Consider the following 27,015-nt stretch of genomic DNA (forward strand, 5'->3'; position numbering starts at 1 on the left):
ATTGAGTAATTTTGGAGGAAGAGGCCTAAAATCAACAGCAAGAGGTGCTGCTCTCCTCCTGTTCTACCACCTCTCTTTTAAACTCTGCTGTAAGCTTTCCAACCATTGTCTCCTTCACATCTTTCATCTTTTTACATTGTAGGTGTATTCGTTATGCCTCTGGTGTTTGTTTCTGCTCATGCCCATGGGTAGAAGGTTAGGACCGATATGACTAGTTGTAGATCTAGCAGTAAAATCTCTCCCTAATTGGTGTCAGGGTAGACAGCTGAGCATTCCCATTCTCAGTTGTTTGGATATGGGATGGGAAGGAAGCACTGGCTGCTACCTATCAAGTGACCTATGCTAAGGTTTAGACTGTGTCAGTATCTGTGGAATTTCTTCTGTTGTTTTATTTTTCTCTGAACGCTAGTAGATACTCCTCTCTAGTCAGAAGTTTCTTTGCAGAAGTGTAGAGAAAGCATGAAATCTGTGACTTACAGAGAAGCTATTTTGTTAGCCGGTGAGGAAATGACTGTGGGACTTTTAAAAAAACATTTTAAGCTTCATAAATGCTTTTGGTAATATTGCCTGCATAATTTTCCTTTTTTTTAATGACTTTATTCATTGCACATATTTCTTCAAACTATTAAAAAAAAAGGTGTTGTTTGTGGTACTATAAACAAATTATTTCACTCTTATATACCGCTACATTATTCTACTTTTCCTCCACATGTGTGCATGCAGCATTCTGGTCCTGAAATTAAATGGGTAGATGGAGGCAAACAACTGTTAAAAATATCCACTCATCTGGTGTCAACTGTGTATACACAGGTGAGTTGTAGAACAAATTAAATTAGAGAAAGTTTAAGGAATAATGGATGTTTATTATAGGTATATACGATATTGGGAAGATTCTTAAACTCACTATGCTGATCTCTTTTTTTGTCCCTTGAACACTCTGCATGGTATCTCTCTTTCACACCAGCTGTGAAAACAAGCAGATCTTAAATGGAAGCTATTCAAAATGTGAGCCTTTTATCTAACATTGTCATTCATTCCAGTCTGAATTTTCCTGTTAGTTGTCTATTTACTGGCATATTTAGAATCCAATGAGTCCTGTTATAGCTGCTCATAAAATACGTATTATGCTTGGTTGGGATAACTAATATTAAGTATGCTATTTTCTGCATGTCAGTTGGTTTGAAGCAAATATACGCGGTGGTTTGTATAATGGGTATTCAAAAAAATCACTGGAAATTTCTCATGTGGGTTAAAAAAGCCCCAATGTTGCATATAGACTAAATTAGTCTTTGGAGTAGTGCCCTTCAATTATTTTTAATATCGAATCTATGGACACGTATATGGATTTCTATATATAAATATTTTTAGTGTGTTCTGTTTTGGATGGTGGATAGTAATGCTAGATATTGTTGTTCTTCTTGTCTTTGACAGGACCAGCATTTGCATAATTTTTTTCAGTACTGTCAGAAAACGGAGTCTGGAGCTCGTGCACTAGGAACTGATCTTGTAAAATATCTTAAGGTATAAAATGGCAGTGAATAACACATTACATGATTTATTTATACTTTTTGTACCAGAGTGTCAGTGTCAGCTTGCTGTGGTGTACACAGGTAGTCTTTTCATTGGAGCATTACCTAGTATGCATTTCAATGGAAAAGTACAAGTTACTCCTTCTAAACTGCTTTTAATAAAACCTAATTTTTATCCTTAACGTAGAAAATATCTCCCAAATATTCATGCTGGAAACTATTCTCAATTGCTTTCTGTTCAGTATTTTGAGTAATTAACACCAAATAGTGCAAGCAGTGTGTATTTTTGGAAAAAGACTTGCAGTAAATTTTATGGTTGCAGAATTTGTGATTTAAATGCCATTGTTTCAAGGGAGTGACAGTATTACTGCTTTCTTTTAGAGCCTTCATGCTATGGAGGGCCATGTGATGATAGCTTTCCTGCCAACTGTTCTAAACCAGTTGTTCAGAGTTCTCACTAGAGCAACTCAAGAGGAAGTTGCAGTCAATGTGACAAGGTAAAGAATTTTAAGTGCCTCATGGAGTTTAAGTGATGTCTGGATTATCACATAAATCTGTAACTGAGTAGCATTTTTGCTATTGCGATCATAGCTTTCTGTCTAGGCTTACTTGGTTTCTGACTTCTGTTTAGGGTAATCATCCATATTGTTGCGCAGTGTCATGAAGAAGGCTTGGATAGTTACCTGAGATCTTATGTCAAGGTAGGTAAAAGTAAATTAAATATTTTCTCTATTTATTTCTCTAAAAAGAGTATATTTAAATTTATTTGCATCTGTTTAATTTCATTTATTTCATATTATGGCGTAATTCATATTATATTCTTGTTTTCTTCCCCAAGTATGCTTACAAAGCTGAACCCTATGTTGCTTCTGAATATAAGACAGTACATGAAGAATTGACTAAGTCCATGACGACAATTTTAAAGCCATCTGCTGACTTTCTGACAAGCAACAAGCTACTTAAGGTATATCTTGAACTATACTTCTTACTGTATGTTCATATCTGGGCATAACTGAAGAATAGGAACTAATTGTATTGAAATATTGGATGCATATGGCAATTTTACAGAACATTTTATTTTCTCTGCAGTATTCATGGTTTTTCTTTGATGTCCTGATAAAATCAATGGCTCAGCATTTGATAGAAAACTCTAAAGTGAAGGTATGTTGACTCTTGCAAAAAACCCCATGTTATTCTAAAGAAAATTTTAGTGTCTCTTCTTTCTCCAAACACTATTTTTATTGCATATTAGAAGACGTTTTATATATACATGGTTATGATTTTCATATATAATAACCTTATTTGTAAGAAAGGGAGGGGAAGAAGCAAAGCAGTGGGAGAAATCAGCTGAAATATTAGCTAGGAAAAAACTACAGAGCTAGATTCAACATTATTATAAAAGGTTAAAATCCATACAGCAGAACAGTCTGTATAAATCATCAGACTCTTCAGTATGAGTAAAATATGTGGGCTTTTTCCTGAGCAGTACTGTAGTTGTGCTGTAAAATTACAGTGAATCATGCAGTTTACAATCCTGTATGCAAGATGAAGTATCCATATTTAATTCTGTGCTATTTACTATGCTGGAAGGAGACTGCTAAAATTTTCGAAACAGGCATTTTTCTACCAACTTGTCCTTCAAACAGTGTTTTTCTTACATTGGTGACAGCTGTTTAGTTTACTTCTGTATTAAAACAAATCTTGAAAGTAAAGTTTCAGATATACAAAATAGTCTCAGCTGGGTAACATATCAGGTTGATCTCAAATCTTTATCGGTATTTTCACAGTGTATTTAGAACATAAGTGGAAGTCTGAACATGGGAGAAAAAACATAATTGTTTGGACAATTATCAGGAAAAAAATCTTTAGAGTGCTACACTTAATACTTTTCTGCTGTGGTATGATCAGTAGAATTTCTGTCCCAGTTCAACTTACTTTAAGGGTCTGGGCTTTTCTATTTCAATACATTTCATCTTTAAAGAGGTTGTCGATTCTTTTTTTTTTTTGTTGTTTAAGAAGCATGTGAACTCCATGTGATAATTGGTCGAATGAATTTTTCTGCTCTTCACTTTTTTTTTTCCTCTTTCATAGTATCTGTTCAAATAATTCAGGATATGTAAACTTAAATTTCCATTATTGATTTGGTATTCCTTGAGGAAGGAGTTTGTGCCTCTTTTCACTCTCTGAATGGAGTATTTCTTATATCACTCCACTATTTTGCACTTACTGTAATCAGTTAAATTAATTCTGTTAATTTAATTAATCAATTCAACTGAAATGAAAGCATAATCTTAATAAAGCAGAAATTCTTATTTAAAGCTGAAATTTTCTAGAAACTTCTGGAATTTAATTTAAATTTATTATTTAAAAACTGTATGGAAAAAACCCCGGAACTAATTTTTCTTGTTTTCAATACTTACCTGACAGTTCTGGCAGTACTTTTTGTTTTATAGTGTTCAGCTCTATGAGAAGATACAGTTTTTCTAATTATAGAATGTGGTGCATCTGGGCAAGGTTTTCAAAACATGGTGTGTGTGAAACTTTTATAGCTTGAGGATGTTTTCCGTTGGATTTGGTAGGTGATACTCTGAAAAATAACAACATGCTGGTTTTGCTGGGCTAAACAAAGTTTATATAATTTTTCCCGACTTCAACAAACCTGCAGAAATCCTCACAAGTGTGGAAACATCTGATTTGTTTAAAAAAAATCTTCAAAGAAACCACTAACTTACTGTCATGCAAACCCATTTCCTTAATTTAATTATAACTTCCTTACAATAGGGATTACATTTTTAAATGGAGATCAGATGGTGGATAAAAATAAGTACAGTAGAATATCATCCTTTTTTAAAGCAGGAATCTGTGTTAAACAAAAAAAAACAAATGCAATTTAGTTTTCAGAATGACTCAGCCAGTGTCCGTGTTTTTAGTATCCTCTCCCACATAATCTGCATCTCTTGTATGGTATTCTGCCATTGGTGAGCATTCACATTACTACTAGTTTTTGCTATTATTAAAAAAAAAAAAAATTATTTCTTCCACAAGTGCTATATTGACTCATTTGCTCAAAGCTAGTGTGTCTTTACTGACTCGTGTAGTCATAATAAGAAATTATATTTGGAGAGCACCAGCATGTGCATCTGAGGAACAAATTCAATTTAATAAGACTTTCATTTTAGCGAAAACAAAGTTGTTAAAGGAACAGTGTCATTTACAAATGCCTGAGACTGATTCGATTACCTGGTGTTATGGAAATACGATGTGAATTAGGGGGGTAGGCATAACTATTACTATTACTCAGAAAGACCTCCATCTCTTTGATGTCCAAGTGACCTAAGTAACTATAAGAGAAGGCACTGGCTGGTTGTTTTTTTAGTGATAACAACCAGTAGCTGAGATCTAATGGCCTCAGGTTTGCTGTACTTGAATGACTGAGCGGTTCATTTTGTGATTTACTATATGCTATAAATTACATGCTATATAAACTGTGGTTTTATGAGATTGATTTCTAAGGGTTGTTGTAAATAAGCTTAGGATTTTCATTAAAATGCACCAAAAGATGTAGGCAGGAGACAATTCAGTGTATGTTTATATTTCTGAAGACTGATCTAGGTATTATGGCCTTCCTTTAAGTGATATTTTACATCAATATGTTGCATCAAATTTTGTCTACTACATGGGATTATAGGATCATATAAATTCTGAAAAAGTCTTGTTCGTTTCAAGTAAGTTTTCTGCCCTACAAAATTCTTTTAAGTAAGCTAAAAATTTATATAATTTCATTTTAATGAATGTTTGCTCTATGTCTTAGCAGCATGATTGTAAACATGCACTTTGTAGAAGGTGGGCTGAGAAAATACTGAGCATGGAAAGAGCATGGCTCTTTTGAAAGAAAGTACTAATTGCTAGTTGCTTTTTATTTCTGATTCCAAGTTGCCAGAAAGAGGTAGATAAACCACAAAAATGTGATCTAAATACTGCTGGCACTTTTAACTCTGTAAGAGAGCCCATTTCATTTCAGAAAATAAGGATGTACAGTGAGGTTTTTCTATAGACTTAGTAGGTTCTGTAGCCATAAAACTTTTTAAGATGACAACAGTTCATGCAGAGATTTTTGGTAGTTCCAATGCTGCATAAAAAAATGTTGCCACATTTTTTGTTAAGGACGTACTGGTATAGAAGCATGCAGTAATACTACCTGAAGAGGAAAAAAAACCAAACCAAACCAAAACCCCTCAGCCCCAAACCCCTAAGTTTGATACTGGAAAATACGTGTCTGATTTGTTTTGATGTCCCACTCTAAATAGAGTGTTCTGCAAGCTTACGCACGCTTGTTGTGTAGGAACAATATTCATTTCAGGTTAATATTTTCTTTGTCTCTAATAGCGTCTAGAAAAGCAGCCCCCAAATAGAAACTGTTCATTTGTACAAAGGAAACAAATTCTTCTAACACAAACCTTTTGATTCTAGTACTTTGCTTTGTGCCACCTTGAACTGCTGTTTTTTCTCATTCTTCCCCTGCAATAACATGAAGTAAGGTTCACAGCCTGTAAACTACTGGAGTGACTTCTTATGACAGATTTTTTTGTTGTTATCTCCACATTTCATGTTAAAAAAGACATTTCCACTTTTAGAACTAACCTCATTGTCATCTTCCTTGTGACATGAGAGAGAAAGGAGCAGAACTCACCTCTTGTTTGCATGTATCCTCATTCCTGTTGATTTACAAGCCCCTTAAATATAAAATAATTTATTTTGCTAGCTTTTTTTCCTCTCTTACGGGGTAAAGTAATAAATGGAATGTGAATTCAGGTATTTCCTACTTATGAAATCTGATAAAAAGGTGCAGCAACATTATTTTTATAGCAGGAATTTTGTAGCACTTTTAAAAATACTTAATTACTGTCTAACAAAGACTGAGTTACAGAAGTATCGTAGGACACTGACTGGCATACCCACCAAGAGAATTTTTAATTGTTATTTCATTAAGGAGTACTGTTGATATTTATACAGGGATCTTTTTCAACCTTTATGTCTATTTTTAAAAATACTTTTAAAAATGTAGAACTAGAGACTTTGGAGCACAGTTCAAACACAAAGGGAGCAAATCGTGTATCGATTTATGCAGGGCCTTGTTCTGCCTGGGAATGTTGCATTCAATAAAGTTCAAAAAAATATTTAAATAACAAGGTATTCATAGCACTTGGATGTTTTGATTTCAGTTTTCAGAAAGAAAAGACATAATGACTGTACAGTTGAAAGTTTTTTATCAACATAAATTTCTTCAGCCTCACATCACCTGTCATTAAGTCCCTTCAGACAAAGACAGAACCTTCTTTGAAGACTGTAATATGTAGAGAAATAACAGAGGTTCTGCAGCTGAAGGGAACTTAATGACCCATAGTGCTCAGGATGTACAAAATCATTGATGAAGATAATATAGATGGTGAGTGGAAAGGAGGAAATTACGAAAACAGAGGAAATCTTTTAAGTGAGTGGCAAACTACCTAAAAGCAAGGGAAAATGGCTCTGATTGTGGAAACTCAACATGGAGAGTAAGATTCTGAAGCCTTGGAAGAGTGGAGATTTGAAGTGACTGATGAGCAAGAGAGAGAAAGAAGCATGAGTGAGAATTTCTACAATGGAAAAAGAGAGTTATTAAAAAGGTAGTTGCAGAACAGCAAAACCAGTTTATTTTACAAAACAGGAAAGAAAGTCTGGTAATGCAGTTACTGTATGTGAACCAGCTGGTGTTTGCTTTGGAAAGGAAGATAGGTAAATTAAAGGGTTCTCTTTTATTCTTAACTTCTGTTGTCAAGTCTATTGTAGTATAGAAAAATATTGATGCATTACTTTTACTAACTTTTATACATGTGTTTTTGTCATCAGACTGCCTTGCTTCAATTCTAATAACAGATGTTAGTGCATGTTGTAATATTTTATTTTAACCAAATGCTCTTTTTTCCCTCCTAAGTCTAGAAAGTTCAGGAAAAATTTAAATTTAAAGAAAATTGACTTTAAATGACAAATGAGAAAATTTGAAAACTTTCGTTGTCTCCCCTCTCCCTGTTAGCTTATCTATATCTTTTCTAAAGTAAATTTTCTGATATATTTTAGTGTTATAAACTATATTAAATATTGTATCTGGACTTGTTTCTAGCTGTTGCGAAACCAGAGATTTTCCGCTTCCTTTCATCATGCAGTTGAAACAGTTGTTAATATGCTCATGCCACACATCACTCAGAAGTACCGAGACAATCCGGAGGCTTCAAAAAATGCAAACCATAGCCTTGCCGGCTTTATAAAAGTAGGTAAACAAGTCACTTGGGCTCTGTGATAACTTGTACAGTAATACTGTTTCCTCATGGATTTTAAAGACTCTTAAATAAACAAACTCATATAAAATTGAATATGCATAAAGCTTTTTAAGTATCATTTTATATCCAAGTTAAAATGCATTGAAGTATAATTGTGTCTTCTGTAACCACAAGGATATCTGTTCAAAAGTTAGACTTTTTTAAAATGTATTTCTATTTTATCCAAAATGTACTTTGATTTTTCTTTTCTTTATTTTTTCCTCTCTCACTCTTTAAAAATATCGTCTAGGTTACCTTCTAATCCTACAAAAGCTTCATGCATTGAGTAGTGTTTTATTTGCATGCATTTTATGTAGACCCTTTTAGTGTATTTTTCAGCCAGTAAGATCCAGTAGGGAGAAAAAATGATGAGAAATAAAATGGTAGGTAAAGCTGCTAGTGGCATTTATTTTTTTTTTTCTATCAAGAAAGAGTTTTTCTCATGTAACTGCTTTTTATCTGCAATTGGTTTACATTCTGCGCTCTAATGGAAAAATTGGTTTTCATATATGTACACATATATTTATTTTGATTGTTTTATTGGTTTTTATATTCAAACTGAAATATCAATAATGTATTTTGAAAATAAACTTGTTAAATACAGAAATATAATTACTGAGCACTGAGACAGTACTAAATCAATTATGTCTTTGTTTTGCTTGTTTTCCTCAGAGGTGTTTTACTTTTATGGATAGAGGCTTTGTTTTCAAGCAAATCAATAACTACATCAGCTGCTTTGCCCCAGGAGATCCAAAGGTACTCAGTGTTTTTAAAGGAACTATTTTTACGAGTTGCGACTTCTTGATGCATGTGGGTAGAGTCCTACATTAACTTCACAGTCTCAGTTACATTAAAAGTCCTTGTGCTACGCATTTTTTTTTTCTTCCATAAAATCACCTTTTCATATTTTGGTTCCCATCTTCAGGCGCAACTTTTCCACCCCAGAGCATGTGTATTGCGAAAGTGGCAGGGGGTGGACGGAGTGCAACACTAAGCAGAAATTTTTGAGCATGAATGTGAGAAAGACTAAAATTGGAACAGCTGATATCTGATAAGTTTCTGTACATTCACTGTAGTGGTGAAAGCATGTACCGGATGTCCAAAGAATTTCTTCTGTGGCTCCAAACTTTTCTTACATCAATGCATATTATACAGATAAACTTAAATAACTTTGGACAATGGAACAGTAAATAGAACTATATCCAGTTGTCAAGTATGAATTCTGCTGGAATTATTATATACTGACATATGGAATTTTGACAAGTCTGTATCCCTCATACTGCAAAACTGAGAAATCAGCCTTTTGTCTTAGAAAGCTGTTTTAACGTGTTATTCAAATCACTGCATCAGTTGTTAATTTATGCTTCAAAAACTGTTTTTGCAGACTCTTTTTGAATTCAAATTTGAATTTCTCCGTGTAGTCTGTAACCATGAGCACTACATACCTTTGAATCTACCAATGCCATTTGGAAAAGGCAGAGTTCAGAGATACCAAGGTAAATGCTTCCAAAGAAGCGTACGGTATATTTCCTAGATGTCACCTTTTTATTGTTAGATGTGTAGACTGTGTTACTTGAGATATTGGAAACTTTGAAATTTTTAAATAGAAGCCTAAAGTTGTAATACTTTCATTTAAACTTAAATTGTTTAGATAGCAGAGTAATCTGTCCGAAGTATCTAGTCATTGAAAGATATGGTAAACCATGTCCTTGACTCTGCCTCCCTTTCCTGCTATGATTATAAAGTTTGCTTTTTATTTCATGAGTTAGCTTATAATTCACTGGCTGCAGAAGCCAGCAACACTGCTGTAGGTAGGTGTGCTGTGGTGTGAGGCTTGGTGTACTTTTTTTTATGTACCCATTTTAGGTTGAAAGAGACTTCAGTAGATGTATAGTCCAACTTCCTGCTCAGGTCACCTCAGGCCTTCCCTTCTCTAGGTGGAACAAGTTCAGTTCCCACAGTTTCCCTTGATAGGGCATGTGCTCCAGCCCTCTACCTAACTTGGTGGTCCTTTGTTGAACTCGCTCGAGATCTGTCTTGTGCTAGAAGGCCCAAATACTACACACGGTATTACAGATATGTCTAACAAATGCCAGGTAAAGGGGAATAAACACTTTTCTTGATATAGTGGCTGTCATCCTGTTGATAGAGCCCAGTATGCTGTTAGTGTTCGTTGTTGCCAGGATGTGATGCTAACACCTGTTGAAGCTACCGTCCATGTGGACCCCCAGGTGTTCTTCAGCAGAGCTGCTCCCAACCTAGTCATTCCACAGCTGGTACCATTGCAGGAAGTTCCTCCATCCAAGGTGCAGAATTTTGCATTTGTCCTTGTTGAATTCAATTGACATTTCTGCTGACCCATTCCTGTAGAATCTAGATTCTTCTGAAGCGCAGCCCTGCCCCTGAGCATATGGACTTGACCCCATCCACAAACTTGATGAGAGTGCACTCCATCTCCTCTTTCAGGTCTATAAAATAGTATTAAGTAGTACAGACCCTGGGGAAACTCCTCTTGTAGCTGGTCTCCACGTAGCATACAAACCATTAACCACGAGCCTTTGAGCCCAATGATCCACCTAGTTCTTCTGCACATTTAGGTGTCTGTTCACCTCAACTGTAATGTCTCAGTTTGGATACAGTGACCGTGTGGACATCTGCTATTCTCCCCTTATTCACAGATGTAATATGTTCATTGTAGAAAGCAGGTCAGTCAAGCATGGTTTACCCTGAGTAGATCTATCCTGGCCATTCCTGGTCACACTCTTCTCCTTCACTTGCCAAAAAATGCCTTCAAAGAGAACTTGCTTCATGACTTTTTCCAGGATCAAAGTGAGGCCTGTAGTTCCCTGGGTTATTCTTGCCCTTTTTTGAAGATGTATGCGATGTCTACCTTCAGTCATTGTAACATCCCAGTTATGGGAGACCCCTGATCACCATGGCTTAACAAGGGTGATAGTGAGTGGTCTTCCCATTATATCAGCCAGCTTTATCAGCATCTCATCTGATACTGTGGATTTGCATGATTGGCGATCTCTAAGGACATCCCTGACTTTATCCTCATCCACTACAGGTAATTCTCTTTCTTGAAACTAGTCTCTAGACCAAGGGTGTCAAACTCATGTAGGAGTAGTTATATTTATACAGTCCTAAAATTACATTCGGCACTTTGAAGGCGACTGTGAGGCTTATGTGGCCCCTGGTGAGAATGAGTTTGACACCTCTGCTCTAGACTCTTAAGGCCTGGGAGCAGTGGCAGTGAAGGATAAGCTAACAAAGGTATGGAGGGCTTCAGCCTTACCCAAGTCCACTGTCTCTAAATCACTGTTCCCATTCAGCAAATATTCCGTGCGTTCCTTATTCAGGCTTTTAATGTTAAAGTAGTGGTAGAAGCTGGTTTTGTTGCCATTGATGTCCATTATCAGTTCCAGTTGTAGCTGAGCCTTGGCTTTCCTGGCACTGTCCCTGCATACTTCATCAATGGTTCTATATTCCTCTTTTGTAGCTTGTTCTTGCTTCTACCTTCCGTACTTTTTTTTTCCTACTGCACTGGAGCTCAGTCATGAGCACCATGTTTAGGCCACCTGGGTTATTGGTACATCTAGCCTTGCGCTAAAACAAATAGCATGTTAGCTATTGCATTTGTGGCTGTGAAGACATTATTAATTTCTTCCAGGCATTGAACTATAGCAAACATCAATTAACCAGAGGTGAGGAAGGTGCTTTTACAAGTAACAAGAAAATGTGCCTAACATTTCTGGGTTTGTAATTATTTTTTTCTGAAATTTTTATTCACTAGACTCTGCTGGCTTAGTAAAGTTGAGCATAACTAATTAAAACTTTCATCAAGGTGGCAGAACAAAGTTTGGGAATGGGAGCTGGGCCACTGCATAGAACTTGTTTCTGAGTCTGGCTTTTTCAGCCTCCAGGAATGTCTTGGATAATAACAAGGCATAATTATTTCCACAGAAAAGGGACTATGAGTTGTTAGTTTAGGGGATCCTAAGAAGAGTGCAAAACCTGATAAAATAGCGTTTCTGATTACACAATAAAGAACAGTGTAAAATGGTGCTCTCCAGTGAACTAGGAGTTTAGCCAGGAAAGAAAACCTTTATCCAAAGTATTTCTGGCTCTGTTTGCTGTTTCAAGCAAAAGAGATCTCAGGTGACATGATTGTCTCTTAAGTGAGTTACAGGAGGCCTGTAGAACATCTGTGCTGTTTTATCTCTTTCTGTCTGACTTATTTGATTCCCTTACTGGGAGAGCTCTTTTTGAAAAATGAAAGCAATTTGAGATTAGCCTTTGGTTTTTCATTACTGTGTTGAACAATGGCAGTGACTACGAGAAACTCTTGAACACCTCCTCAGATGGAATTTTAAACACACATACATTCTAATAAATAGAATCTTCAAACTAAAGTTTCCCTTAAGCTGTCATATATTCAGTACATAAATGAACTGGATTATTTTATTACACAAAAAATACTCCAAAACGGGAGCAATTTGACTTTGCTCTGTCAGATGTACTGAGGTTTTGTGTGTGCATTGATATAATATCTGTGAATCTATATAGGGCTTAGTATAGATTTACAGTTAGTTACTACTAGATGTTAACTGTTTTATGAAATTGCTTTGCAGTCTCTTCATTACACTTTTACTACACACTGCAAATTTTTGGGACTATTTTCTTAGAGAATATCAATGAACCAATATCACAGTTGTTAGCAGGCTTTATAGTCTATATTCATAATAGATACATGTGTAAGATAATGGAGAAGGAACTTAAAACTGCAGTACAGAAATAAAAAAACTTCTTAATCCATGTTTTGCTTGCAGTCCCTCAGATTTACTAACCTAGGACTGAACCACAGACTAAAATTAAATTCTACTTCTACCATACAACTAAATTCCTGAAAGGTAGAATGTGCACAACCATTGTGCACTACTTGTGTTTTCAGTGCCTGAATATAGATATGAAATTTGAATTTGGAGCTATAAGATGCTGCTTCAGGTAAATTTAATAGGAACACTTTTGAATATTGGACAATATTTAAAATATTTTTTAAAAATAATGTATTTAAATTACTACAGCTTCTGTTGATTGAATATACATCATTGTTTAATAAATGCTTAATTATACAGTGAATTGGGCTAGGGATAGATTAAATAACTACAATTGTATATTTTATATATATGAATATAAATGAATGTGTCAGTAATGTTGGAAACATTTTAGTTCAACCTTAAGTGAATTGATTATCTGGTTTAAATAATACCATTCCTTACACAGAACTTGTACTTTACTTCCAGACCTTCACCTGGACTATTCATTAACCGATGAGTTCTGTAGAAATCACTTCTTAGTGGGACTGCTTCTAAGGGAGGTGGGCAGCGCATTACAAGAGTTCAGAGATGTGCGTCAGATTGCAATTAGCGTGCTCAAGAATTTGATGATAAAGCATTCTTTTGATGATAGATATGCTTCCAGGGTAAGTGTATTGCTGTGCTCATAGTACAAAATAATAAAGATTAAGTGTGCACGTATGCAGAAGGTTTTTTTTCTTTCACAACAAAAGTTGAGGATGTGTAGCAATGCTATTTCTGTTCAAACTGTGATGAAAATAAGCATGAAAGTTGCATCAAAATCAATCTGCAAATCCCATATTTTTACCAAAGCATAAAAGCACCTTTTAACATAATTACATGTGTATATTACATTTTAACACAGTGTAATTTAATTGTTGTTCTTAAAGTAATCAGATTTCTACGAACATTTTTAAAGCTCTTATTTTCATTAAACAGTAACTTTTAATTCCTAATATTTGGAAGTTGTCCTTCCACCATCTATTATATGCAAAATAAGAAAGCCACAAGTCATGGTAGTAAATTTTCAATGTTTTCTAATTTTCTTGACTTCTTTTTAACATCAGCTGTGCTGTGGAAAACTCAAAGTTTTAATGGAAGATAACAATTAATTTATCAAGCTAACGTAATATTAATTTACTTGGTTAGTCTTAGCTAAAATCACATTAATTTAGGGGTTTTTCTGCTTTATATTGAAACAGTAAATAAAATTTACTGACCTGCTGTAAATTTGGATGAAATACAGTGATGATCACCGCTTTTGCCATTTATGAACTTATGAATGTGGGCTCTGGCTTGGCAAATATTTATTAGATGCTCCTTTTTTGTATCTTAGGAGTCAATAGCTTAAAAAAACCTTGGTGATCAAAATTAAATCTGTAACTTGTTAATGAACTGTTAAACTCTATTTAGAGCCATCAAGCAAGAATAGCCACCATGTATTTGCCGCTCTTTGGACTGCTCATAGAAAATGTTCAGCGAATCAATGTTAAAGATGTGTCTCCATTTCCTGTTAACCCTTCCAGCAATGTGAGTGACCATTTCTAGTTGACATTCTGAATTATTTTTATCATAATTCGTGACGTGTATATGACACACTGAATGCTTCTGGCAAACAGAGTTTCATAAGCTTCAGAATTCTGCGAGTTTGTTCTTGCTTTTTATAAGATTAAAAGCTGAGTTAACCCTCATGGCTTTGACTGCAGTTGCTGTGGTCCGGATAAGTTACACCTGACATGGTCTAGTCTGGTTGTTCATACAGGTAACAGTGCCTTCATTGATCTTTACTTGAACCTCTGAAGATTTTTGGAGAATGCTACAACCACAGAGTTTGCCACAGCATCATTCTAATGCCATGTGATTATGCTGCTGTGTAACATCTTGCTTTTTCTATCTCTGGTGCATGTGCCTATATTTCAATACAAACTTCAGATCACGTAGGATTGGACTCGCTGAATCTTTTTGAGTGGTCTAAGAAGAGCAGCCAATGAAGCTGAAGGAACAGTGTATTTGAAGTTAAAAAATACCAGTTTTTCCTGCAATTTAATGGTCTACCTTTCATATCTGTTAACCAGTTTTGATACACTTTCTGTGAGAGATTTCATTAAATTGTCTCTGGTCTTTACTCAAAATTCACACTTCTCTTTAGTCTGCCTACTAGTTTGTATAAACAGTTTGGCTCTGTTCTTGTAGATCCTGGCACTGAAGGCACTTACACATTCATTTTTATGCAATAGGATATTCCCCTGACATCTAATATATAGAGAATTAGTTATGTTCACTAAAATCCCAACAATCCAGTAGTTGCTGTTGCTGTCCAGCTGAAAAGATGGTATATTGATGGTAGATTTTTTTTAATCTTATTTTCCAGTTCAATCCAACATTGAAATAAGTGGACCGCAAAAAAATGTTAATTTTCTAGAAATTAGGGAAGAATTTTTAACCTTAAATGAGTGTGCTCTTGGAACAGCTGTAGTTTAGGAGGGCTACAGGAGAATGAATTCAGATGGAGTTTGTGAAGATCTATACTGATACATTATATTTGCATACAATTATTGAATCCAAGATTTAATTATTAATGCATTTTACTTTTTCTGTATCTTGCTGTGTTCCATTTGATATTAAGAAAGAAATTCACAATACCCTTCCAACAAGAGAAATGTTTGGGTGTTTGAAATAAGTCATTTGGATCTTGGAAATATCTGTTTTATACTGGTTAAAATTCAATGGAATATTCATTTCTTCAATGTTTCCTGAGATATCTTAAGTTTTAGGCTATCCCAGCCTTGCACAGGTACCTGAACATCTCATTCCATCCTTTTGAGCTGTCATGGATAAGTGCATCCACCACATGAGCATATTTAATAGAAATTAAAATGTAATAAATAAATACATAACAAATACTTCTCTTGAAGATAGTGTGTCATATTCATTACATCCATAATGTTGGAAAACAATCGTCATATTTTCATCTCTTTTCCAAACAGAGTGCAAAGGATGATACACTTAATTTGCCAACTGCAAGTCAGCTAGTAACGCCCCAAAAATCAGGAAACACATTGGATAACAACCTTCCTAAAGATCTGTTTGGTGTTATCTCTGGCATTGGTAAGCACTTAAAAAAATTAAGTAAAAGAATTGAAAAGGGAACCAGTTTCCTATTTCATTTGTTACCAGAAATAATTGTTCTGTGTCCAACTTTGGTTGCTTTTTGCATAATATACTTGAATGTTGCTGCTACTTTCATTAACAGAATTCTAATGCAATCAGCTGTTCAGTGTGGGTCAGAATTCAGTCTGTAGACAAAATGTTTCTTTTGGCATCTTTTTGGGTTTGCTTCTCTATTTGAAACTGAAGCTATTTCCTCCAGAGAGCAGCTTTTTCACCTGTCAAAGCTGATAGTTCTTGTCTTGCTGCAGAGAAACGGGAGACAAGACTCGCCTTAATCACTTATGGCCAGAGTGTCATAATCCATGATTTTGTACGTGACGTTCCTGCACCTGGGTTGGGGCAACCCCCGGTACCAATACAGGCTGGGGGGTGAAGGGATAGAGAGCAGCCCTGCCAAGAGGACTTGGGGGTACTGGTGGGTGAAAGATTGGACATGAGCCGGCAATGTGTACTTGCAGCCCAGAAGGCTGGTTGTATCCTGAGCTGCATCAAAAGCAGCGTGGCCAGCAGGTCGAGGGAGGTGACTCTGCCCCTCTGCTCCGCTCTGGTGAGACCCCACCTGGAGTCCTGTGTCCAGCTCTGGAGCCCTCAGCACAGGAAAGACATGGACCTGTTGGAGAGGGGCCAGAGGAGGCCACAGAAATGGTCAGAGGGCTGGAACAGCTCTGCTGTGAGGACAGGCTGAGAGAGATGGGGTTGTTCAGCCTGGAGAAGAGAAGGCTCCGGGGAGACCTTATTGTGGCCTTTCAGTACTTAAAAGGGGCCTATAAGAAAGATGAGGACAGATGTTTTAGAAGAACGTGTTACAACAGGACAAGGGGTAATGGTTTTAAACTAAAGGAGGGGAGATTCAGGCTAGACACAAGGAATAAATTTGTTACAATGAGGGTGGTGAAACACTGGCCCAGGTTGCCCAGAGAGGTGGTAGATGCCCCATCCCTGGAGACATTCCAGGCCAGGCTGGACGGGGCTCTGAGCAACCTGATCTAGTTGAAGATGTCCCTGCTCATTGCAGGGGGGTTGGACTGGATGACCTTTGAAGGTCCTTTTCCAACCCAAACTATTCTATGATACTGTGATTCTATGTTAGAGACCACCTCCAAGCAGAGTGCTGCTTGTGTGCACCTGTGGGCACACTCCTGTCTGTTGTCTTAATGTGTTTTTCTATTGTCTGCTGTAATTAGTTGTGTCACTTACTAGTTAATTAAAAAAAAAGAAAGTGCTTCTTCATATAAGTGTGCATGTATTGCTACATATGTTTTTTAAATGCAGTGTTTATGTAGTTGTACATAAGTCTGTGTATGTACATACATGTATATATTGCTGAAACTCTAGAATAAGTTTGTCTTCATTAAAAGTAACCAAACTGAATTAATAATTTGCCTTCTTAAACATATATACATATGTGGTGGCTATAAAAGTCTGACTAAACTATAGAGTGACTTTTCAGTGTATGTATTGTTTGAGATTATTGTATTGTTTTGTGGGTTTTTTTAGCTTCCCCATATACCACATCAACTCCAAATATTAATTGCGTGAGGAACGCTGACTCAAGAGGCTCTCTTATAAGTACAGACTCTGGGAACAGTCTCCCAGAAAGACACAGTGAGAAGAGCAATTCTCTTGACAAGGTAAAAACCAACCAAACAAACACAAAGCGGGTATGCCTAAAATTTCATCTTAGTTCTCATAGTTCTCATGGGAGTTAACTTTTCTAATCTCTGTTGGGAAATGGGCTTTCTATAGTAACTGTAGAGCAATGTTTTACATAAGTGTTTCTTTTACAAAATAGTTGTCAGATGAACTCTTTTTCTACTGCGTTTATTAAACTGTTTTGCAGAAAATACAGGCAGATTTTCGATGTAGAGACGTAGGCAAGCAGTTGTTTCCTTTGCTAGAGAAAGGCACTAGATGAAGTGTATTGAATTTCGCTTGAGATAACTGAATTCTAGTTAGGAGAGCTGCTTTGGTTTTGTGGAGACCTACGCTCCATCCTGTTCTGTACACAAGATATGTAGCATTTTTAAAATGCTGAAATAAGAGTTGCTGTGCTTTCTCTAGGTGATTTCTTTCATACTAGTTTGACTTTTCTAAAACTGTTACAAATTAAGAGCTCTGGCTGCAGTAGCTGTGAGGTATTCAGTCGTGTGTTTCTAGAACTTGTGTTGATACTGATCACGTTTCATTTTCTTACGTCTTGTTGTGCAAGTCACGACATGTTAACTTTTTCCCCTTGACTCTGACATGCCTTCGTGTGGCAGAGAGAGAAGCTTCTCAGAAGGCACTCTGCTCATGCTATGCGCCCTAATGGAGAAGAAGAAGAAAATTCTCACCCTGCCAAGAAAAACCGTGTTACTATGGATTTTTCACTTCTGACAGTTCCAGCTTTGCCAGAGAAAATTTTGCATGCTGCTTTCTCTCTTCAGTTACAAGAAGTACTTGGTTTTTGTGCTTGGTTTAGTTAAGCTTCTGAGTGAAACGTGCGATCAGTAGTTTTGCCGCTTGTTTGCAACAGTTGAATCTCAAGGCAATTACGTGCAATGTAACCATGTAAAATGCCATTAAATGCCAAACCTGGAGTAGTTCATGTACATGATTTAATTTAAGCATAAAAATCCAACCAGCTTAAATATCAACGGAATTTGGGTGTTTAGGGTCTTTGATAGAAATAGAACTAAAAAGTCATCTTTGACATTGACCAAGTAAATAAAGAAATATTTTGTGCACACACTGTTGCTAAATGGCAATGCTGTCATCTGTTACTTAGTTGTCATGTTGTTAATTACTAATGTGTAGTGTTTTTACCAATTGAAAGGGTTTTCAAAGGAGTCAGTATCCTTTGAAAATTCTGCTCTGGTCTGCCAATTTAGGTAAAACAGGATTTGTGTTTTGCATGCTGTTAACATTTTCCCTGAATAATACTTAATTCTGGCTTCTATTTGTTGCTTTACAAACTTTCTTTCTAGTAGATCAGTTGTTCAGTGCACGTTATCTTCCAGTTTTTGCTCGTTGCTTGATATCATTACTGAAGAGCCAGGTTTTTGTTATAATCTTTTTTTCAGAATAACCCGTAGAACTGTATTTGTGGAATCAGAATCAGCCGGAAGTATATCATTTTCTATTTTAATATATGCATACCTTATAGATTATTGACATGATTTTAAATTAAGCTTCTGAGTAGCTGTAGTCCTAGTTTTATGCATTTACATGTTCAACTGTTTTAGAGGGAATATTATGTAGTGTTCTGGACAGTACCCCGAAGTCTAGGAAACTCAAATTGTGTTTCTGCTTAGCCACCCGTTATTTGCCTGTGCTACTTCTGTATCCATAAAGCTGCACAGTAGCACATCCTTGTTCACTGGAGACATTTCAAAGATAAAACAGTTTGTGGGGGCTTTAGAATCTGCAGTAATCAGGCTTTTATGGGTGACCATCTCCTCCTAAGTTACAGTAGATTCTGGCCAGTGTTAATCATAATTTCACATTCAGTTTCACTGCACATCCATTCAATGGCTGGTGTGGGACAGATTTACACAGATTGTTTTAGGACAGTAATTCTTTCCTTTTACATGGAATGCGTTAAAGGGCTCAGCAGTCACTGGATGTATGTGCTGTGAAATGTTTCCTCGTGGATTAGCATGTCTCCTGCTTTCAGTGAGGAGTGTTCCTGGAAGGGGCAGAGTTATTCTACCCTTGAGCTAATGGCATTTCTTGCTTTGTGAAACCCAGTGCTTTTTGACATGAGTCTATGTTTTCTTTTTTTTTTTTTTCCTAATTTCAATGTCACGGATTTCTTCCAAAACTATTATGTGTTTTTAAAAAGTTCATGGAGCCAAGGTGGTCCAACTTCCTTGTAGAAACCAGAGAGTTGCACAGATCAGTTGTACCAGACTATTGACTTAACAAAAAACTTATTGAATATCTGGTTCATTTTCTGTTCACATAAGTGGACTCATATTGGAAATGAGAATTAGGCACTACAAAGAGCAAAATTTATCCTCAGACTGAGGATTTTGTAACATTTGATTGTGTGGAAATTATTCTTTTGCAGATAAATCTTTGCCTAAAGTTCAATTTTTTTTTTTCCTTTTATTGTAGTACACATTTTGAAAGATCAGTTATGGTCTGGGTTTTTTTGTTTTTCTTTATGGAAAGACATAAGTACTGAGCATTGCTGATTAACTTCCCATGAGTGTAGGAATTGTATAAACAAATTAAACAGGGAGAAAGATTTGGTTTTGGTTTTCGTTCGTTTGGTTTGGTTTGGGTTTTTCTGGGTTTTTTTGGCAAGGGCAAGTCACTGATCAGTAATTAATCTTCCACAATGCATAGTATTGCCATTCAGGTCCGTCTACAGTTCAAAGTGTCTTCAAAAGCCAAGGAGCGTATATGTATCACTTAACAGTAGCATTTATTTTCAAAGTACTTCATCTAAGCAGAAGGAGCATGCCTGATTTCTACATAGTGGGTATCTATCTATAATTAACTTGATTAATAATCACTGCTAGGTAACTTTTCCTCTTACTCCACCATCTGGGGGAAAAAAATCATACAAAGAAGGAAATAAAAGTAAAAAAGGTAAAGAGGCTTAATTTGGTATACTTCATGTGTGTAATGTGTGTTTTAGTGACCTGTCTCTACATGAAACATTTTTGTCTCTGTTCTGCGATCCCTTTTCTGTTGCAGGAATTAATAAGACAAGTTAAAACATTTTAGTTTCTTGTATTTTGGCTGAAGAGTTCTTAAAGTGATGTCTGTTTTCTTTTCAGAACCAACAGAGCAGCACTTTAGGAAGTTCTGTGGTTCGATATGACAAACTTGACCAAGCGGAGATCAAAAGCCTGCTCATGTGTTTCCTTCATATTTTAAGAAGTATGTCAGAAGGTAGGGAATTCCAGCTATTTTTCATGAATTTGAAATCATATGTTGGGTTTATGCTTGTGATTTTAATTTTTCAAAGTCAGCAGAGTATTTTAGGTGTAGGTACCATGTTGTGCTGCATTTTACAAATATGTGTGATTGATCAAATGAAATTCCAGAAACTTCGTAAGCACTAAATATTCATTATGCCTTCAAAGTGTGAGGCTAACCAAAGGACATGGTAAGAAAGCAAATATTTTTGTGTGATTGTACAGTCCGGTTTGGAAAATGGAGGTGAATAATAGATCATTGATCTGTGGAAAAGTCTCAGGCCAGTCCATTCCTCCGTTCTGCAGAGCTTCCTGTGTAACAGGGAACCAAATGATTTGGTCGGTTTGTATATTTTTATTTCTGGAATGGGGATATTAGTGCTTCTTTGTTCTTCTGGGATGTTTGTGAGATGATCCATTGAATTTTTAAAAGAGTCATGCTATCCTGGAGGAGGGATAGGGGGGTGGAGTGCAAAGGGAGAGAGGCAGGGAGGAGAAAGAAATACTGCATGAATGGCAAATCTTGGGGGTTTTTTACCAGGATCATACAACTCGCGATTATCCTTATCCTTGATCTATATTTTAAAAAGAGGGCAAGCCCCTTTTGGTAAAAACATTGGATTTTTCAGTTTATGCTAAACAAATCAAAAGTAGTTAGTTAATTTTCTTTGGCTATTTTGATGTTAATTTCTAAAAATCAAGTTTATACGGTACTTGAACTCTAATTTATTGCGCCACTTAATAAAGAATGAGAATTGAAAGGTTAATAAGTATTCAATATTCAGTCATACCGTTAGATTTTCATGTAATTACACTGATAAAGTACATAAAATAATAATAAATCTCAAAAAAATCTTTCAATATTTTACACTTCGAAATATAACGAAATTAGAATTTCTAGGAAATGCAAGTTAAAATTTACATAAGCACAGTGGGGATTTTTTTGGTCTCAATTCTCCTGGAAAAGAGCAAGGGTCAAATATACTTTGCCACACATCTTTGTAATAATTTTGAATTCGTTAGCTAATTTTCAACATTTTTGGCAAAAGAGACCAGGCCTTGGCTATGTCACTACAAGCTTTGTAAGAAATCTGTGCAAATAAAGAAAATCTGAAACCTGTGCTGAAAAACTACCCAGAGTGAGGCATTGTAAATTAAAAAATAAGAAAACGTAAATTAAAATTTTAAAAATGTTAACACCATTTTATAAAGAAGCAGAGTTATAGGACTAACAATCCACAGTGTTCTGAAGTCCAATAGTTTTAGAATACTAGTCAGTACAGACTACACAATTTTTACTCTTTAAAATATGCAATTGTATGGGAATATTACAGATTAATTGAAAGCATATTGTAGGAACTCATTTGGAGAATTGATATGCACATTTGTATCATCAGCTTCAAGGAAAACTTTAAATAGTAGTAGTTGTCTGTACCTCAAAAGCTATTTTTAGATTCTCTGAATCCTCATTGCCTGAAAACTAAGAACTGATGTTACCTCTTCTACTTAATATTTTCGTGTTTGCTGCCTTTATCTTGTTTCTAATATATTTCATTTTCCTAGATGCATTGTTTACATATTGGAACAAGGCTACAAAATCTGAACTCATGGACTTTTTCACGATTACAGAGTAAGATTTTTGTTGTGCTTGTCATAATATCATACATTTCTTCATGCTGTTAAAAACATGAGTGTGGATTTAAGTGTATTTATATGTGTTTATTTGTTTGAAAAAGTAATACCATCTTGGTCTGTTTAGAAATCCTTAACTTGATCTGCACAGTTGCATCTCTGTCCAATTCCGTGATAGTTTCTGGATTTAGGCTACACAGAAGTGATCTCAGGAAGTTCCTAAACAGCAAATAGTGCTCAGAATATTGCTGTGCTTATGGAAGAGGAACCATCTTGTTACCTGTCTGCGTTGAAAAGCACCTTGTAACGTGAACTGCTGAAATTATGTGGTTGCATATCAAAATTGATTGAATTACATAACTCCAGGAACAAAGGGCTATATATGAACTGTCCCCCTAGCATTCCTCTGGTGTCTTCTGCTGTTCTGTAAGGGAAAAGATATAGGATGAATCCAGTATTTATTATGGGGGGCACTACATCCCTATGCACACTTAGTGAGTTTGTTCATGAGAACTGACTGATACCTTAATAAAAAGTGACAAAGGTGCTGTTTGCGTGAAGAGGTGTGCCACAAAAGACTTCCTGCTTCCTTGCTGTTTCACTGGACTGCTTTCCTTTATTTCTGTAGTAGAGGCTCGATCAATGCAATATCAGTTGTTAATTGTGTTATGGGATGTGCTACTCATGGTATTTTTAAAGACTATATTGCAGATAGGCTTTTAACTCATCATTTGAATACATCTGGCATGATATTGATTGTACCAGAGACAAAACTGAACAAGAAAATGAGCCTTCTTAGTAAGCTCTGAAGCCCGAAGTGTAAACTATACAGAATCAGTGATGAACAATATTTTGCTATTAGATGTTTCTTATTTAAGGGCTGGATAGGATTGGTTTGTGATCAAATCAGTAATTGCAATTACTAATTATCAAAGAAGAGTTCCATCACAATGGCAGTATATGGAACACAGAATAAAGTTTCCATCTCATTAATGCAGTGGTTCATATCATAGTTCCTTAAACTAGAGCAGGAGCAAGGCTCATAAAAGTCTGTGTCTTCCAATTCTGGGAGTATTTTGCCAATGCAAGTAAACTTCTTTTTGATGATGATTTTTATTAATACAGGTCATTACATTAGTTTCTGATTACTTCCGTAAGCCAGTGTTTCTGGTAGGTAGGTAGATACTTGCCAAGCAAAGAACTTTTTTCTGAAAAGCTTAGAATCTAAAAAAGACAAGAAAACATCAGAAAGGGGAACTGAGGTTAGTTTGCAAATAGAGTGACAAGTCTGAGGGAGGCAAACATCATTCTGACTCCGCAGTTTGGAGATAACTAATCAACTTATGGTCTGAGTACAAAATGGAGCTGAGTTGAAGAGACTATTTGCCAGTCTTCTCCCTTCTTCACAGCTGACACATGGAAGAGGGAGCCTGAAAACTGACTTTCAGTTTGGATTTATATTGTTTAAAACTTTTAGATGTTCTTACCTGAAGGACAAGGGAAGGGTTGCATTAAGTCTTCTGAATTATCAGAATAATTACTTACAGTGGGAAAAGAGTCACATAAAGTCATTATTACAGCCTCCATTCACACCATTTTTCTTGATTTGAAAGTGTGACTTCTAGTTTATTAGTCATCAGTGTTGAGTACTTAACAGTTGTGAAGACAAGCAGAAGCACCTGGCAAATCAGGTTATACTTTCAACTTTCTTGCTGATCTGAGCCCATAGTATTATGATTCTTTAAAATATAAGGTCATACTGAAGTATGGATTTTTTTGTTAATGAAAAATTCTTGGGGGGGGATTTGCCTTTATCATCTTTCCTATATTGTAAAAGGAGATTCCCTGTAGAAAATAGTTCTGTCAGAAACTCTGTTGTTACCCTGGAATATGGAGACCTTAAAAACAAACAAACAACTAACCAAACACAAACCTCAACTTGTAACCAAGAGAGTTTAGGCCAAGGGGAAAAAAAACAGATGTATTGCCCTTATTTTGAACCCTTATATGGGTAAGAGTTTAAAGTTAAAAGGAAATAATAGTGAATATTTCTAAGTACATGAATCTGGAAGAGATTGTTTCAAGCGTTGCTTCTCTGACTTATGTGTTCTCTGCAGAGTATGCTTACATCAGTTCCAGTACATGGGAAAACGATACATAGCCAGGTACTGTGTGGAATTTAACTTTCATTGTCTTGTTCACCAAGAATAATGTGTATAATATGCCTTGAATCTCTATTACAAATAAATTGCATGAGTAGAAGTGTTATTGTGAAATGATATATAACAGTTTGAACTAAGTAACTGGTTGCTATATTGACAAATCTGTGTCCTGTCTGAAAGTCTGGTATCTGTTTAAGAATGATGTGTGTGTTGTGTTTATTGTCAACTACCTTAAAATCTGACCCTTAAATACTATATTTTACAGCATATTTTTTCCTTGAAATAGTGTCTTTGGGGAAGAAATTTTATTATTTAATTGTTTTGTTTATTCACTTGGCCATAAAACTATGTCCGTTGAAATGTTTTAGAAATTCTCTGTATAGTGTTTTTACTTAAAGGTGAGTAGTGAACGTATCCAATACTGCTGTTCTTCAATTCTAAGTCTGAAGTACCATTAGATACCTGTACATTCCCATTAAAAGCTATTTAGGAGAAAATCTGTGGGAGTCAGAAAGATGTACTAAATTATTTGAATATCTTTGCATTAATGTGGTTTTTAACATGAAGTAGTTTTTTAATAGACTAAAATATAGCAGCTTGTTTAGGCCTTATACTGTGGTTGACATGGTAATACTATTATAATTAAACTTGTGGGGTTGAAGTACTGGCCCTCTTGGACTCGATGAGAAAGTTTTTGCAGACTTGGGGTGATAAAGCATTCTGACTAAAATGTTAGCTTTTTTATTTTTAATTTAGACTTAATGGCTGGTGAATCTCTTTGTACAAACAACACACTTGACTATCTCCTTGGAGATTTTTCAGAAAAAGATCTCATCTCTGTTCACATACCCTAAAAAAAACCTCAAAGGCCAAAATAAATCTGACTTTCTTAAGGTTTTGATTGTAACCTTTGTGTTTAAATGGACTTTGAATTCTGGATTTACAGGAGTCTGTAATTTTCAGGCTTTTTGTAAAAATTCTTCAAACTAATTTGACTGGTGTATAGGAAAGACTACCACACTTATTTTTTGTTTACTGACCACCTAGTCAGTGTACTGCACATTAAGGCTAAAAGTGTTGAGCTATAGAAATCATCTGGTGTTCTGCAGATATATTGAATTTTCCAAGTCGATGTAGCTTTCTAGTCATCCATGTTGTCATTGCACTGAAGTATATCACAATCAATAGACTTACTCTTAAAAGACACGAATGACAGAGAATGAAAGGGAGCGGGGATTCTGTAATTCAAGCGCACTGGTTTTCATTTTTCATCAGCTCTGGTGGTGGTACACAATAGGAGGTTAGCCTGTACTGATTGCTAACACAGATCACTTTTCTGTTTTCTTCACTTGATTGCTGCAAATTTAACAAAGTATATGGCTGTTCTCCCTTCCTGCTTGGGTAAGATGTACCTGATAATACCTCAGTTAATTCCTGCACTCCTGTTGCATGTCTGCTTTCTAATTTTACCGCTGTGTGTCCTAACTGTTTTCCTAAAATTTTGACGATCAAAATAGAGGATTTGGTTTTGGGTTCTGAATATTTTCAGAATATTTTTGTTTTCAAATATTTGTTTTCAAAAGCTCTGAAGTAAATTTAGCGCTTCACGAGCTACTGCTTTTGTGCTTTTGCTTTCATGCTTCGAGGTTTCAAGAGTTTGCTGTGATGCTTTTTTTAAGCTACCTATTTTCGTTTTATAAACAAAACAGTAAATAGGTTGCATTCCAATTCTTTCTGTAAAACTTCTTGTGCTTAACTAACACTTCCTTGTCTTGCTGCAGTTTGACATGTCTAACTTTTGCTTCTATCCCATTTCACTCATCTTGCAGGAACCAGGAGGGGTTGGGATCCATAGTTCATGATCGAAAATCTCAGACATTGCCTGTTTCCCGTAACAGAACAGGAATGATGCATGCCAGATTGCAGCAGCTGAGCAGCCTGGATAACTCTCTCACTTTTAACCACAGTAAGTCTCATGACATGATAACATTCATCATCCTCAACCAGTACCACGACACCAGAGACAGGCCCCAGAGCCACACCAGTGCATTTCAATGACTTTTATTGTTCTAGGTCAAAGCAATAGCTGGAATCAGTCGGTGGTCTGTTCCCTGCTTTTTGGTAGAACAATCAATGCAGGCTGATGCCATAACATGGAGCATGGTTAACTACAGCAAATTTTAAACTTGTCTCTTTTGTTTTTTTTTTTTTAATTATATGCACTTCAACTTTATGCTGGAGGTGGTTACAAAATTTACTTTTTTTTTTTTCTATTTGCTTTGTTAAGCTTCATTTTTTTCCCCCCTCTTGGTCTTATAAATGATTAATCTAAAAGTAAAAATATGCACTCTGACCACATCTCCATGTTTTGACATCCCTAAATGAGAAATAAGTTT

The 27,015-nt window shown here is 35.7% G+C and overlaps 1 protein-coding gene across 6 annotated transcripts in view; it reads left to right on the forward strand.

Moving 5' to 3' along the window:
• Nucleotides 1-27,015, forward strand: part of DOCK9 (dedicator of cytokinesis 9) — a 127,739-nt gene that overhangs the window by 71,669 nt on the left and 29,055 nt on the right. For 2 of the 6 annotated variants that reach the window (XM_065649525.1, XM_065649516.1), the window contains exons 22-38: nucleotides 724-810; nucleotides 1,432-1,521; nucleotides 1,911-2,026; nucleotides 2,161-2,230; nucleotides 2,368-2,493; nucleotides 2,619-2,690; nucleotides 7,690-7,836; nucleotides 8,558-8,641; nucleotides 9,270-9,381; nucleotides 13,192-13,370; nucleotides 14,158-14,274; nucleotides 15,732-15,852; nucleotides 17,413-17,546; nucleotides 20,685-20,799; nucleotides 22,389-22,455; nucleotides 24,575-24,622; nucleotides 26,449-26,585. In XM_065649525.1, coding sequence (XP_065505597.1) covers nucleotides 724-810; nucleotides 1,432-1,521; nucleotides 1,911-2,026; nucleotides 2,161-2,230; nucleotides 2,368-2,493; nucleotides 2,619-2,690; nucleotides 7,690-7,836; nucleotides 8,558-8,641; nucleotides 9,270-9,381; nucleotides 13,192-13,370; nucleotides 14,158-14,274; nucleotides 15,732-15,852; nucleotides 17,413-17,546; nucleotides 20,685-20,799; nucleotides 22,389-22,455; nucleotides 24,575-24,622; nucleotides 26,449-26,585 — 1,822 coding nt within the window. The remainder of the gene's footprint in view (nucleotides 1-723; nucleotides 811-1,431; nucleotides 1,522-1,910; nucleotides 2,027-2,160; nucleotides 2,231-2,367; nucleotides 2,494-2,618; nucleotides 2,691-7,689; nucleotides 7,837-8,557; nucleotides 8,642-9,269; nucleotides 9,382-13,191; nucleotides 13,371-14,157; nucleotides 14,275-15,731; nucleotides 15,853-17,412; nucleotides 17,547-20,684; nucleotides 20,800-22,388; nucleotides 22,456-24,574; nucleotides 24,623-26,448; nucleotides 26,586-27,015) is intronic. The other 4 variants (XM_065649534.1, XM_065649543.1, XM_065649550.1 and 1 more) reach the window with 2 other exon arrangements.

This window comes from Caloenas nicobarica, chromosome 1 (assembly GCF_036013445.1).
Source record: "Caloenas nicobarica isolate bCalNic1 chromosome 1, bCalNic1.hap1, whole genome shotgun sequence".
In the NCBI taxonomy this organism is placed as follows: domain Eukaryota; kingdom Metazoa; phylum Chordata; class Aves; order Columbiformes; family Columbidae; genus Caloenas; species Caloenas nicobarica.